This window comes from Ambystoma mexicanum, chromosome 12 (assembly GCF_040938575.1).
Source record: "Ambystoma mexicanum isolate Mex_15411 chromosome 12, UKY_AmexF1_1, whole genome shotgun sequence".
NCBI classification, from domain to species: Eukaryota; Metazoa; Chordata; class Amphibia; order Caudata; family Ambystomatidae; genus Ambystoma; species Ambystoma mexicanum.
Genome location: NC_090936.1, coordinates 95,227,655 through 95,242,386, shown reverse-complemented (window position 1 = coordinate 95,242,386; position 14,732 = coordinate 95,227,655). Strand labels below are relative to the sequence as shown.

The window sequence follows — 14,732 nt, the reverse complement described above, 5'->3', positions numbered from 1 at the left end:
TAAAGATTTGTGGTGGCACAATATTTTGGATTTGCTTTATAATCCAGTGCCATCCGTCTGCTGTATTTGCGAAAAGTTCAAGACATTTGTTTAAAATGTGTTTTAACTGGTTGCCATCTATATACACACACCTGCAACAAGATGTGCAGTATCTGTCTTTTATGTATCCACTTAAAAGTGAGTCTTGTTTCTTGATTGAGAAACATCGTTGAGATGTACCAAGTCTACTGGTCAACAATGGCATATTTAGGAAAGTCATCTAGATGCTGATCCACCCTGGCAACAATGAGGTTTTATTATAATCAGTAATGCTTAATGGTGAAACTACATTGCTATTTCCAAAGGTCTGTCGCACCTGTTGGCATTGCACTCGCACCCTACACGTTAGGGGTAAGTGCACCTAAACATATAGCAACGCATCACCAGTGGAGTTAGTTGTGGTAATATCAGAAATGGTAATACCCATATTACCAGTGCTGATAACAGATGACTTTAGCCCCACCCAGGAAGGTCTTTATGCAAAAGGGTGGGTTGACTTTCAGGCTGGATCCAAAACGCATTTTTAGAGCATAGGCTTTACGGAGGGATTAGGCAGGTGTTTAGCAAGTGTAGTTGGAACCCCTTATTAGAGAGGCAGGAAATGGGAAGGACGAAGGTAGAATGGGACTGTGTGAATAACGGGAATCCATTCCACCATCTTGAATTCCCGACGTCCGATGCTGCTGCCACCCATTGACTAAACGGGGGAAGAAAGATACTCTGATACATGGACAAATACCGAACAAGGAATGTTCCATGCTAGTATAACACCTACTATAGGAAATCTGCTCTCCCTTGTAAAAGTGACCTCCTCTGTAGATATAATGGATAGATGTACTATCACTGAAAACGTCAGCAATAATAGTGGTAATGAAAAAAATGTTGATAGCAAAAATACTAGCAGCAACAAAAAATCTAACCAGAATAAATGTGCTAGGATGAAGAAGAAAAAATGGTCCCTATCGGCTATGTATGGTATTAGGCCTGTACAATGTATCGGCAATGGATGCATTGTCCAGGAAACTTTAGCTTCTAATATAGAGAATAAAACAAAGACTCCTCAATCCTTAGATATACCCACTAAGACTCTAGTGGGAAAACCCATTGCTCTCTCCAAAGAGCCTAACTATGTGGGTGAACATACAGTGGCTATACATGCTCATCTCGAGCGACCGCCACTAAAAGGCCCAACTAAAGGAGTATCTTTATTAGACACTGGCTCTGATCTTGCTACCCATAAGTTAAATGTTTCCACGCCTAAGCTAGGGAGTGACAAAAACAAAGAATAAAAGTAAAAAGAAAACAAATAAAGACAGAGGCACATAAGGTGCTGTATTGATAGATATTCAAAATATATTTAAAGATGAAAAGACAAAGTGTGCAGATATAAGTCCAAATGTTACACCAGATGCCATAAAGTTAGATGCCAACGGTATAAAAACTGCGACCAAAGCTGCTCGTTTCAAAGAAACATCAGAACTGGACAACATAATGGAACCAGAGACCTACATAAAAGATCCAGTGAATTATACTCGAGCACTACAATTTCAGTCAATTGACTCCAACAAAAAATTAGAGGACTTAAATAGACGCCACATTTTAGACCTATGAGCTTCTATGGTACCGTTTCGTGTGGTGTCCTCTAAAGATTTTGAAATAGAAGATCAGCTAGTTACGCTGATGATGGCGACTACCAAGGTATGGTGCGCTGATATAGTGACCCTTGAGTATATCTTAATCCACAGTAGATTTTTTTTGTCAAATTGGGTTATACCTGTAGGGAAACATCAATGCGTAAAATAAAAATTCTTATGCTCCCTAAGACCCACTCACAAGATAGAAATCATTTGATCAAATTGGCTGATAAATTAGAAAACAGCCAACCATCCAGCAAGAAAAGTACCCATTGTGTGAACCAATACTCATAGTAAACATATGATAGACCAAGATAAAGGAGAACCATCATCTGAAGGTTATTGACAATGGCTACCGATGGCTTTCAAACCTCACTTCGAGAAGAAATCTCAATGACATTGATGTGGTGGTTTCATGGAATACGAGGGGGAATTCACGTTCTACAGGCGATGATGGGCTATTTGCAAACCTTCATCACTTCTGTAGGGTTGCACTTCAGGAGACATGGCTCTATTAACAGTGTGACCTGGATGGTTGGTGTACCATGCAGAGCTTGGCAACGAATGGGCCAAGAGGCCGCCCAAAGGGGGGGGGGGGTTTATTGACCTCCATTAGGCATCCCGGGACAGGCTCCAACGCTATTTGGTCCACGTCTATGGTGTTGGCAGTGTCTGTATGTTTTAATCAGCCTCGACTTCCTCCTTGTTAATAGTTAACATATACAACCCACCAAATGGTCTCTTTAATAAGGTACATATTGCCACTGTTACTCGAATCTTAGAAGATAAATACTCAAATACTCCTATTATTATTTTAGGTGATTTAAATGCCAAGATTGTATATTCTGTTAAACAGAATACCAGAGCTCAGGGCCCATTGAACATGGTTTTTCAAATACGTATGGTAAACCCTGGGCTAATTTGTTTCTTGGACATCAATTGACGATGTTGAATGGAAATCCTATGAGTGATTGCGAACGCAGTGCAGTGCTACATATTGAAGTGGTATCAGCCTATCAACAATTGACTGTATACTAGTAAATAAAAGTGCTAGCTCCTTGGTTGTGGATATGGCTGTGGGATGCAGAGAGGAAAGTGACCATCTACCTGTGTACCTCATGAAGTCTACCACTAGGGAGAATGGAAAAACACCAACTAAATGGCAATAGAGGCACTAATAATGCTGGGAATCGCATTATTTGGAAACCTAGTAACTTCGAAAGAGGTAAAGAAGTGACGGAATAAGAATTACCTCAATTCGTAGAACAGTTGGCTCTCGTACCTAATGAGTGTAACAATGGAATAATTGCCAGATTTGATGATATGGGGAGTACCATCAAAAAAGTGAATATTCAGAAACGGAATTATGTAAGTACCAGTGAGAGATGGAATCTATCGCATAGAAAACTATCTTTTCGATGGCACAATCCATAAAGATAAACAGCTAAGATCATCTATTAGACACATAGAAAATTCTAATAAGATTGATGCTGCATATACGGCTGAAGGAAAAACAGTATCGATTTTGGTTACGTCACCACAAAGCATGTAACGCTGAGCAAATTTGGTGCACTATTGCCTTATTTGCTAGGAATAATAATAGCGAGGGGATATGGTCAGTTATAAATGATTCCGAGAAGAAACCCCATCCCATAAATAGTATGGTAGAATGGGATTGGATCCTGCATGTGAAAAAGACTCTTGGTGCACAGGTGGTTGATGAAGATATTGTTCAACCTACTGTAGCCACTTTGGAGGGCAGCTACACTTTCGGTAGTATTACGAGAATCCTTGAACAATTACATACCTCTAGGGCCACCTGCCCTGATGGTACTTGTAATGCGCTTCTCCCAATGTCCCCTGAGAACTGGGCACATGCGCTGTGCATGTTATTTCGCTGGATGGGAAACCATGGCATAATACCTAAATCCTGGTGTGACAGTTTAATTCTCCCAGTACGTTTAAAAAAAAAAAAAAAAAAAAAAAAAAAAGGGAATGGAAAGATCCCAAGAACTACAGGATGCTTGCCATGTTAGAAATCCCTGCACATTTTTTTGCAAAAATCCTTCTGGTTGAATTAAATGCATGGATAGATGATCAGCATATCCTACCATTAAATCAATCATGCTTTCGGGCACAATCGTCAATTGTACATAATATTATCAACCTAGTTGCTGCTATCGAGTACTCTTGGGCTAGTCATAAATTACCTGTGTTTGTTGTATTTATAGATTTTACAGCAGCATTTGATACAATATAGTGTGAAAGGCTATGGTTTAAACTAAAGAAATGGGGAATACCACCAGGCCTGCTAAAGATGATTCAACATTTACCGAAACCTCCGTTAGAGTGGTTTAGATAGGGAAGGCAAACTATCGGACTCCATTCCAACATTGCGAGGAGTCAAGAAGGGCTGCACCCTAGCGAACACTTTATTTAACCTTTACCTAGCCGACTTTTCTGATGAGCTTCATGTCGTACCATCTGATGACATTAAAATAGCAAATTTAAGGCTGAGTTGGCTAGGTTATGCTGATGACCTCCTGTTGTTAGACTACACGCCTAATAGATTACAGATTAAATTGAATGCCTTAGAACGCGTTGCAGTAACAAATGGTTTGAAAATAAATATTGCAAAAACCAAAGTGATTCCTTTTCTAGGCAAATTGAAAACAGTCCCGTTGTACGAACTTCAAATGGTTAACGATCAACAGATTGAAGTGGTAGAATGGTACAAATATCTAGGAGTGATAATGGGCCATAAACCCACTTGGCAGCAACATTGGTACAAAATAAAAATGAAATGCACAAAGACTGCCTTCTCTCTGAGTCACTTTATCGGACGCCAAAGGGGGTTTTTCAGTTAGCGCTATGTTCTCGTTGTATTCCACAAAAAATTGTATCTGGTTTATTATATGCTGCTGTGAGCTGGGGAACATTTTTTAAATATGAAAGGAATAAGTATGACGAAAGAATTATAAAGATTTTATTCAGAATGCCAACATTTTTACCATGTGAATATATTTTTATTAGAGTGCAATCTAAGCTATGCCAGGGACATTTTAGACTATAAAATGGCAATGTTGTTTTTTAAATTGAGCTCTCTAAATAATCATACTTTTATAGTAGAACTGATGAAAGTATATAACAAAATTGAGAAACATCACATCTTTGTGTAGTAAATTTGCTGTGTACTGTATATTGTAGATGGGCTGAACAACATGTCCCAGTTTGGCTCCATTACTCCTACGCAAAAGCCAAACGGTTACTGAAAATGTTGATCGATAATTATGCCAAAGGTCTAGACATGATTAATCTGTCAACCACAACAAATAGCGGGAAGTTAGTATTGGAAGGAAGACGTGTCAAAACCAAAATATCAAAGTGTGTTTCCAGATTGTAACACCATTAGGCGCTATTTATTGTTTAAATTTAATGTGTGTGACACTATGGTAATTCTGGGTGCTAAATACGGTAGTGCTAGACACTTGAGATTATGTAGATTGTCTGGGAGAGTGGCAATCGAACCTGCAGAGCATACTAGGTGCCACTGTGAGAGTCTTAATTTCTTGAAAATTAAATATTTGAAAGCCTATGACAATGCCAGCAATACTGAGAATATGTATGCCATATGGGAAACCCTCTTATGTGGAAATTATATGAATCTAATTTTTCACTTGATGAAATGGGAATTTATTTTAATAATTTTAAGGGACTTGTCGCATGGCATTCTGTTTGTATAGCTATTGTTTTATGGTGACATGTTTGCGTCATATGTAAAGTCTTTGTTGGCTATGCACATATTAAACAATAAATACATAAATAAAATCATTTTTTGTTGTATTATTGAACACATTGTGGTGGTTGGATAATTATGGCATCTGTGGCGGTCACTAAAGGTGAATACATGATCTACTGTGTGTACTCTGAGCCAAGTTTGCATACACGTTTGGGCATAGAATCCTTTTGTCACCTCGCACCCTTGTACTTCTATCCAGTATCATATTTTTTCAGCGCACTACTTAGAAGCTTGTAACATGATCTTCTGTGTTATAACATATTTACATTCTACCCAGGCTCATAATTGCTTTTTCTCTTTCAGCGTCCACATTACAGCTTCCCATCCATCTTTATCTATGGACATACTGCTACAGGGAAAACCTATGTCATGCAAACATTACTCAGGGTTCTCAAGGTAAAACAAAGGCTGCGGACGACTTCAGACATGTAATTCTCTTTTTATTGCATATTTGTCAACAAACTGTATTAATTTTGACAAAAACCAACCCCTTCCCCCCCATATTCTTTGATGTTTCTTTATTTTCACTCAGATCTTTGTTCCTCTGCTATTTGGACCTCCTTCCAAGTGGGTTGGCTTGTCTCCCTCCATCACGCTTTCCTCTTAGCCTCTTGGTATTCTACTACCTTTCCTTTGCTTATCCCTTACCCTTTTTCAACATTTTTTTACCTAATTTCCTATCAAATCTTGTGCTATGTCTCCACTGCTCGCCTTGCCACATTTTAGAAGCTCTTCTGGCAGTTCACAATACTTAATAGCTTTTGCTCATTCCTCTAATGTTGCTGGCCCCTTCACCACAGTTCCTTTTGGTACTCTCATTCCTGTGCCAAGTGTTTCGGCTTGACCTGTGGATTCATTTCCCATTCTCATTGTGACCAGTAATGCCTCCAAATTGCTTAATGTTCGATTTGGTTGGTTCAGTAACGTTTCTTCACCAACACTCATCTCTGTGCTAGCACCCTTTTGAAAGTTAGCTTTCTGGTAACTTTTTTTCAATCCTTTGTCTCATCTTCCCCCACAGTGCATTCGTTTATTGAGGTTTAGTCTGAGCTATAGACAAGCATGGTATGAACTGGGTCTGAAATTCAGATTGAAGGAGCAGGAAGCTAAATCCAGCTCCTGGGTGTCGGGCATCATCCAGTGGGCAGGAGCTACCGCTGGGGAACCAGGAGCAAGTTGACAGCGGACTGCAAATCTAACTTCCACATAAGATGCACAATGGGGGAATCTTGCAGCAGTAAACAGTGGAGCAGAAGCAGAGTGTGTGCGACTCTGCCCACCCACCTTCAAAGTCCTGCAGGAACCGCAAAGTGGTTGAAAAGTGGCAGTTGCAGTCTGCGGTACGTCAACAGTGACAGCGAGGATCCCTGTAGCTCCACTGGTCAGGGTAGATCAGTGGAAAGTAAGGTGGGTAGCGTGTGCCTGTTTTCATCTGCTGAAAGTGCGCTCTCTGCCTGTTAAAGATTCTACCCGGGCGCCGGTGGTCTGTGCAAAACGCACCGTTGCATAGAGAACTAATATACCAGCACAGTGGGGGTGTAACTCTATGGCCGCCGCGCAAGGCCCTCGTTATCGGTTGGCTCCTTCCCGATGAAGGGGGGAAAAGCAAGCAGTATCACTTGCGGAGTGAGGGCCCTACCCCGCTGGCTCCGGAAAACAGAACCAGCCTGGCCCAAAAGGTGAAATCTGCCCAGCCCCACAAACAAAGAAAAATCACTACCTTTTTCCCCACTGCGCCAAACTAAAACATATAGTCAAGTGGTGCAGCCTGACCAGTAGTTCAGCTCTTTCAATGGTGAGGGCCGTGGCATCGGAGGAGACAATGTTTGAACTCTCCCGGCCGGTGCTCAGTGAAATGGAACACCGACTTAGCATTTCTCTTCCATCTCACTGTGTCAGTCTTGAGACTGAAATCGACACTTCGAAAATCTATATGTCGCCCGGCCTATTTAGCACTCGGGATACTAGTATTACTCCTGACTCTACTGAGCACGACTAGGATTACGGTTTGGATGCTTTTGTCAGGATGGACCACTCCTCTCTTCACTTTCAAGGGGAAGTATCCTCTTGTAAAGACTCCTCTGATTCCAGCATTAGCTCAATGGCTGTGCTGAATATTGTCCTGCAGTTGTTTATATGATTGTCTGACAGTGTCACATGAGGTCAGGGCTAACTTGGCCACCTTAAGTGAAATTCTTGCATTCCTAATAGTGCAAGCACACAACCAACATGAATCTGCAAAAGTACATAGGTCGGAAAGACGAATGAGGGCGACGCAATGCCAGGAAACTCCCATACTTCTTTCTCGATTATTGATTCGAACACAGCTTATGTGTCTCGTCAAAACGAGCAGTCGTCCAACTGTTCAGCACACCGCAAAAGACTGAAAAAAAGAAATAATAAGAGGTCTATGCGGGACAAGAATAAAGGGTTGAGGAAATTCTTATGAAAGATCCCAGTTGCTAAGAACAGATCAGCAATTAACACCACAACCAAGGGGACGCCCCTGATCTCAATCACAATTGCTAACAGTCCAGAGTCAGGTATGTCAGAGTTAATAGTGGGCAAGACTGCAAATACGGCACCCTCAAACTTAAAAAACCTGATTAAGAATCCCAGGCTGACTGCCTGGAAGGACATTGACTGGCAGCAAGTAAACAGAAGGAAATCAAAGAGAAGTGGGGGTATGATGCAGTCTGTGCTTTTGGAATCTGGTCCCACGCATCCTACCACATGTAGACAGATGACTCTATCCTATGAACTAGACAAATTCCTCAAGGTCTAGTTCTTGGAACTGCCGCCATGGCCTTACTGTCATGATCTCTGCTTCCAAAAGATCAGGACTTGCCCGACTCCCTTGGAAGCAGACCCATAACCCCGGTTCCGAGTGCCAGCCAGTCCCAATTGGGACCTTTTGGACCCTGCCCTGGCGCCAGTGGCACCAGGCTCATAAAGATGCCCAGTCCCAGCGCTGGAAGCGCCGGGCTCATAATGCTTGGGTGGACTTACCTGCAGCAGACCATGCTGCTTACTTACCTGCCAGTTGAACCCCTGATCCTCTTCTGTTTGGGACTACTTTTCCTGTTGGGTGGGGCAAGAGCCACTCCCTAGGTTCAGAACACTGGAACTCTTCTGGAAAGCAGGAACTCTTTTCTTACCTAAGCGTGGCTGTGGAAGGAGACACCTAAGCACTACAGGAGGCTATTTAAACCACACCCGATGGATGAATCTTGCTTTGCGTTATTCTGCATTCTCTGCAGCAGAACGCTCATCGTGTCTTCTGCTTCTGATCCTGGGCCTAAGGGAACAAAGGCTTACCATCCTGGAATCCAGTCTTCAGCAGCACCTGTAAAGACAAAGAAAGAACAGGTTAGCACTACGGTCTTCAGTGGCAGCGCATCTCTTACCTGGTCCATCGGCTGTCACCAACGCCTTGCGCTGCATTCCGGCATCTGAAAGACAAAGGCTTACCTACTCTTCGCATGCTCCGGAGGTCTTCACACTGCATTCCGGCATCTGAAAGACAAAAGCTTACCAGCTCTTCGCACGCTCCGGAGGCCTTCGGCGCTGCATCCCGCATCTGAAAGACAAAAGAAGGTGTGTTTAAAGACATTGAGCAACTTTATTACTCACGTGCCATTACTCCTTCCCACGCCGAATCCAGTGGGTATTCCAGCACCCTTCAGCTTCTCTAAAGCTCCGAACTTGTACCTGCAAGATAAAAGGGACAGTTAGTGCGCATCGTGAAGCAGGCTACCAGCGCTTACTTACGTGCTTCCAGGCGCTTCTATTCCTCACGCGGGTTCGATCCTCAACTCTCATCAGCCCGCCATCCGCCATCGCCGGAACCCTGCAAAACAAGAGATAGCATTACAAAAGACTTTTAAGACATTTGAAGTGCCCAGAACTTACCGTTCGTGCAGTTAACGACGGACAGCAGTCCTCTGAGGTCAAGAGGCCTGCACCCTTATCCAGTGAAGAAACTGGTTACGGCACCCTGCCCCGAGGCAGATGGAGAGCTCGGCGTTCACTTACCTAAGGTGAGGGCGTTAACCTTTGGGGTTCTACAGGAGAAGAGAAGGGAAGAGGAGAGAGGCACCCAATAACCCCAGTTCATTAATCCCATATTTTCTATCTGCACACATCTTACTCTTCGAGTCAGACATACAGTGCACAGAGGTCCAGCCCAAAGAGCCAACCGTGTTACACATCACCTTTGAAGATACAGCATTCACCCAGTCAAGACCGGCGCCTCTGCGGGAATCAGGTGAGCGTTACACTTACCTGCTAGGAATGCTGGATATGTTAAAAAATCTTCAGTCATTCGAGATCAGGAAAGAATTCTATCCAAGGGCAGGGTGTCTGTCCCAGCTCCTCGACATATGGAGCCAAATTTGAAGAACACTGGAGATGCATGCCTCAGAAATATACCAGGTTCACTGCAACTTATAATTTTCGTTTCTATTTTCGAGGAGGAGTGCAGTCTCTCCTTTAAACCGGTCTAGGATACTGACTCTACTCTCTTCAGTACCAGAATTAAATTCTATTGCATCTCTTCATATAAAATGTATACATTTATTTGACCAAATCTGTAATGAAAAATGTGCTGTTTATTTCTCAACAAAACGAATTGAGAACCTTGTATGGTATGGTGAGATACCCTGCTAAATGGATTTGAAAGCTACTATATAGATCAATTCGAAGAATGGGATTATCATGTCTGGAAGAACCTGGTAGTGACTTGCCATTTTGAACACAATCAACTGAGGCACGCCTATAGAGACACGTGTGTACAAGCGCGATACAAATAAAATATCGTATCATCACCTTTGTCAGGATGGGAGTGGCTTGCCAATGCCTTTACCGGCAATCCCTGCCTCCAGACCAGGCTTTTAAGATATCTGTCTTGAGCTGGAACTCGGGTAGCCATAACTCCTTAATTCAAGGCAAGCAGTTTCGTGACATGAGCAAATATGACTTTATTCTACTGTAAGAGACTTGGCTGATTGCTTGTCCAGTGATTGACCCATTTATTTTGAACAATAAACTGGCTAAAAAAGGCTTACGGGGCAACCTATGGGAGAACTGCTAACTGCCATAACGATCAGCAAAAATCGCTCCCTACAGAACTGGAAATGTATGTCAGTGGCCCTGCTGTCTACTGAGATCATTAATAGAAATTACACTAACACCTTACACATTTTAATACTAAATATATATTTCAATTTGTTCAGAGATAGATGCACTGGTACATTAAACTGAAAATATTCTGATAAGTAGCAAAGCCAACATTGAAAGAGCCCAGTTGTTGTAGGGGCGATTTTAACTGCGACTGTAATTTGATGGAGGTGGAGTTGTTTGAGGGGAATTTTACCTCAGTCGTTCAACCATGCAATAGAAGGAAGAGGAGTTCTCATGGCAGATTCTGGTCGTGTTTATTCTCTAGATGTTTTTTTTTTTTTTTTTTGCAGACAAATCCGTTATTTGACAGTCGATGGAGGCGTGTCAGGTTTCCCCGTACCGTTCTGACGAGGATGGAGGTCACAGTGTTTAGGACTGTGGTGAGGCCCAAGGGATGTGAGACTCATTGAGCCAGCTGTTTGGGAATTGGTTTCGTTTTGTAAGCATTTTTTCCTGAACCTTCTTTGTCGGAAGGCTAGGATGATCCCAGCGCAAGATGGAAACAATTGCACTCCGCGCTGATTGGCTATGGGTTCCTGTGATGTAGTTTGGAATTGTTAAGGATTCTAAACTGTTTTTCATTCAACTTGTACTGAGAGCAGGTCACAGTAGTTTGAGCTCCAGAGAATGAAATGACAGAAGTCAACCAAAGTAATTTCCAGAGTGAGAAGCTTACAAAATCAATTCAGTGGACCTCATTACAAGGTTGGAGGTAGCCTTGCCTTGCCGGTAAGAGCGGCAAGGCTACCTCCACACCGGCATAAAAGTCAGACACCCACAAATGGGCAATTACTGGGGTATTCCGGACCCGGTAATTGCTCATTTTGCAGGTGCTGGTAGATTCCCCCTCCTCCCTTCCCATTTCAGCCCCATAGGGATCAATGGGAATGGGGATGCCTGTAGCACCGGCACCGTTCATACCGGTGCCGGTGCTACAGGCATGCTGTGCTCGCGGGTGCCTTTCATTCCACCAGGGCAGACCTGGCGGAATGAAAGGCACCCGCGGCACAACTCTGAGTTTGCCGGTCCGGTAACAACAGTACCAGCAAGCATACCGGTACCGTTGTGACCGGACCGGCAACCTTGTAATGAGGCCCAGTGACTTCAGCAGGAAGACAAAGATGCGTTTTGGGAGAAAGTTAAAACATTTTTAAAAGTTTCTGAGCTTTGACTAGTTGCTTAGTTGTAAAACGAATAGATTAAGGATTGACGGGGAATTTTACCTCAGTCGTTCAACCATGTGATACAAGGAAGAGGAGTTCTCATTGCAGATTCTGGTTGTCTTTATTCTCTAGATGTTTTTTGTTTGTTTTTGCAGACAAATCAGTTATTTAACGGTCGATGGATGAGTTTCACAACCTGGCATAACTCGGTTGCAGCATCTACAATCGATTATCTGTTTCTGGGGAATTTAGAATCGGAGAATGTCTGTACTTTTAAGAGAATAAATACCCTCGAGTGACCACGCGGTACTACGTCTAGTACTCAATGTGGGTCACTCAGAGGCAGTTTAACTGGGGGCCCACTTAATCTAGTTGTGACGGGTAAAAGAAATAGATTGTGGCAAATCGTTAACAGTTCTCAATCCAACACCAGACTAAGTAGTTGGTGGGTTCCTCTATCGAACGACAGAAAGGTTGCTTTTGCACAACCAAATGAATTTGTACAGCTATTGTCTAAAAAAAAAAAAAAAAACAGTGGCCCTCAAACCATCATCCACGAATAGCGTCAATTCATGACTTTACAGAAAAGGCTACTTATGGAGGGTTCATGTGTCTGTTGCATGTTAATGTTTTATGTAATTGCTTGAGAAAGTGATAACATTCCTTTTTGTTTTTTTAAAACGACATAATCACATAGTTAAATACTTATTTTGCAGAACCAGACTCAAGGCATGTCTACTCGGTGCCACCAGTAATGAAAATAGAGTTGCATTTATTAAGCAGTACAGCCAAATGAAGACACCGGAAAGTACATTGCCAGTTGTATTTATGCTAAAAAAATTACATTACAACACAACTCATAAAATAACATAACTTTGCAAACAGTTCTGTGACATGGTCCACAGCGCCGAGGTGCAGGAGTGGCATGAACCAAGCACCCCCCACTGAGGTTTTGGGACCTGCTGCAAGTCGATGCTTATAGGGCTCTGCAAACCCAGCAGGGAAGGAGGGTTAGGGTGACGATGGTTGGATAGGAAGAGGGGGGGGGGAGAAGGCAGGGAAACCAGAATGAGGTTTAGGGAGACATTATGGATAGGTTGAGAATCTTGGAGTAAGGATTTGACCAGTGCGCATGCTTCCAGCGAGCTGTTAACATCACTCATACAAACATACGTCCCTGCTTCTGACTCTACACACATACAATATCACCATCTTGGTATACAAAGGCACATCAGCATAATAAACACACATGAGGTAGTGCAGCACTTAGCTTAGGTTAGTTTGCACCCAGAGTGTCCCTTGTTGTCTCCTGCGATTTCTCTGTGCCAGGATGTGTCCTAGGAGCTGTTAAATGCTGCAAGAGAGAGTGCTACACTTAGTGCACATATCAAACACTGCCGCATGGGGGCTGCCGTTCACAAGCATGTACACATGCAGGAGATTTAGGGAAGCCGCACATAGCTACTAAACATTCACGTTGGGGGCCGCTTGTGGCTCTGGTAAGTAGTAACATGTTAGGGCATGCAGGAGTAAGCAGTTAGTAACGCCTTAGGGTTCAAGAACTGAACAGACATAGAGGCTTGACGCGTTAATACTCCTGTGCCTTCAGGCCAGTATTAAAGACCCAATAGCCGGCCCTTCCCAAATCCATCTACCCCCCCCCCCCCCTGTTTAGCAGACAATGGCTTAATACATTGCTCATTGTGTTTTTTTTTTTGTTTTGGCTATTAGGTGCTGCTTTAAGCCCCAACTATTTCATTAGAGTACAGATGGGGAGAATGGTAAATGAGGAGGGACACAAAGCTTGTAGGTGTTGTTTGGCTATTTGCCCACCCATTGACTGACCATGGCCATACCAACCCAGTTCCTGCCCCTCCCCATCCAAAATGCTGCTTCTTACCTGCTCTAATCCAGACGTGCAGCATCCATTGTGCAACGGAAAGTGGAAATTTTTGAAGGAGACAGTACCTAGGTATGCTTTTTCTTTTCTTTTTTCCCTCCTTTACTTGAGGTAACCCAGACTCAGTAGCTCACACGTCACCCAGCCTCAGGATCGGGCTGCCCAGTCCCACCCCCCCACCCCCTCCCCCAGAACCTTAATGCACAGTACACTTGGAGGAAGAAGCAATTTGCAACTTACAAATGCGGCTGGCACACGACTCATGTTACTTACAATTCATTGGGAGCAGGCCAGGCTGAGGCAGCCCCGGCCCTGCCAGCCTGGCCACTCCCAATGTTTTGTAAAATACTAACACTTGTTGTCTAACTTGTCTTCACCTCGTGCCATGGTGTCGCGGATGGCAGTTGGCTCAGGGCACTCGGTGCACGGCTGGCCGCCGGGCCCGCCCCACACCTACTCTGATCATGATCTGATATGGCATTTATAATGCGCCTATACACAAGTGTTTCAAGGCACGACTAGGGAAGGGAGGGGAAACGGATGGAAGACAGACAACAATCCTATCAGGCCAGGTGAAATTGAGATCGCGCAAGTGCAGGGCAGGGGAGAAGGGGAAAAGTGCACGGGGAAAGGGGAGGGGGCAGTGCAGTACATAGGATAACAGTGAAATAAATAAAGACAATAAATAAAAAGTGCGGCCAGCTAGTGGCAAGTGCAAGGGTTTGTGCAGACAACAGGGGTCAGGTGCTAATAAGGGCTGTAGGGATACAGGTAGGGATACAAAACAGTCCCTGGGTACAAGGGTTGCCAGGGGGGCAGTAAAGGTGTGCAACTGGCGGGGAGGAGACCTGGGCCCGAGATCAGAGGGTAGCCAGGTAACCCGTGCAGTTTCAGATTCAGACAGGGGATCCGCAGGGGAGAGGAGGAGAGAAAGCAGAAGCAAAGAGGAAGGTCTTGAGATGCTTCCGGAACCGGAGATGGTTCTCCACAAGTTTCAGAGAAGTAGGGAGGCTGTT

General features: G+C 43.6%; 1 protein-coding gene across 2 annotated transcripts in view; it reads left to right on the top strand.

The window, feature by feature from the left end:
- The window catches only part of ORC5 (origin recognition complex subunit 5), a 714,766-nt gene that overhangs the window by 64,066 nt on the left and 635,968 nt on the right, over positions 1-14,732 (top strand). For both annotated transcript variants that reach the window (XM_069628073.1, XM_069628074.1), the window contains exon 2: positions 5,776-5,868. In XM_069628073.1, coding sequence (XP_069484174.1) covers positions 5,776-5,868 — 93 coding nt within the window. The remainder of the gene's footprint in view (positions 1-5,775; positions 5,869-14,732) is intronic.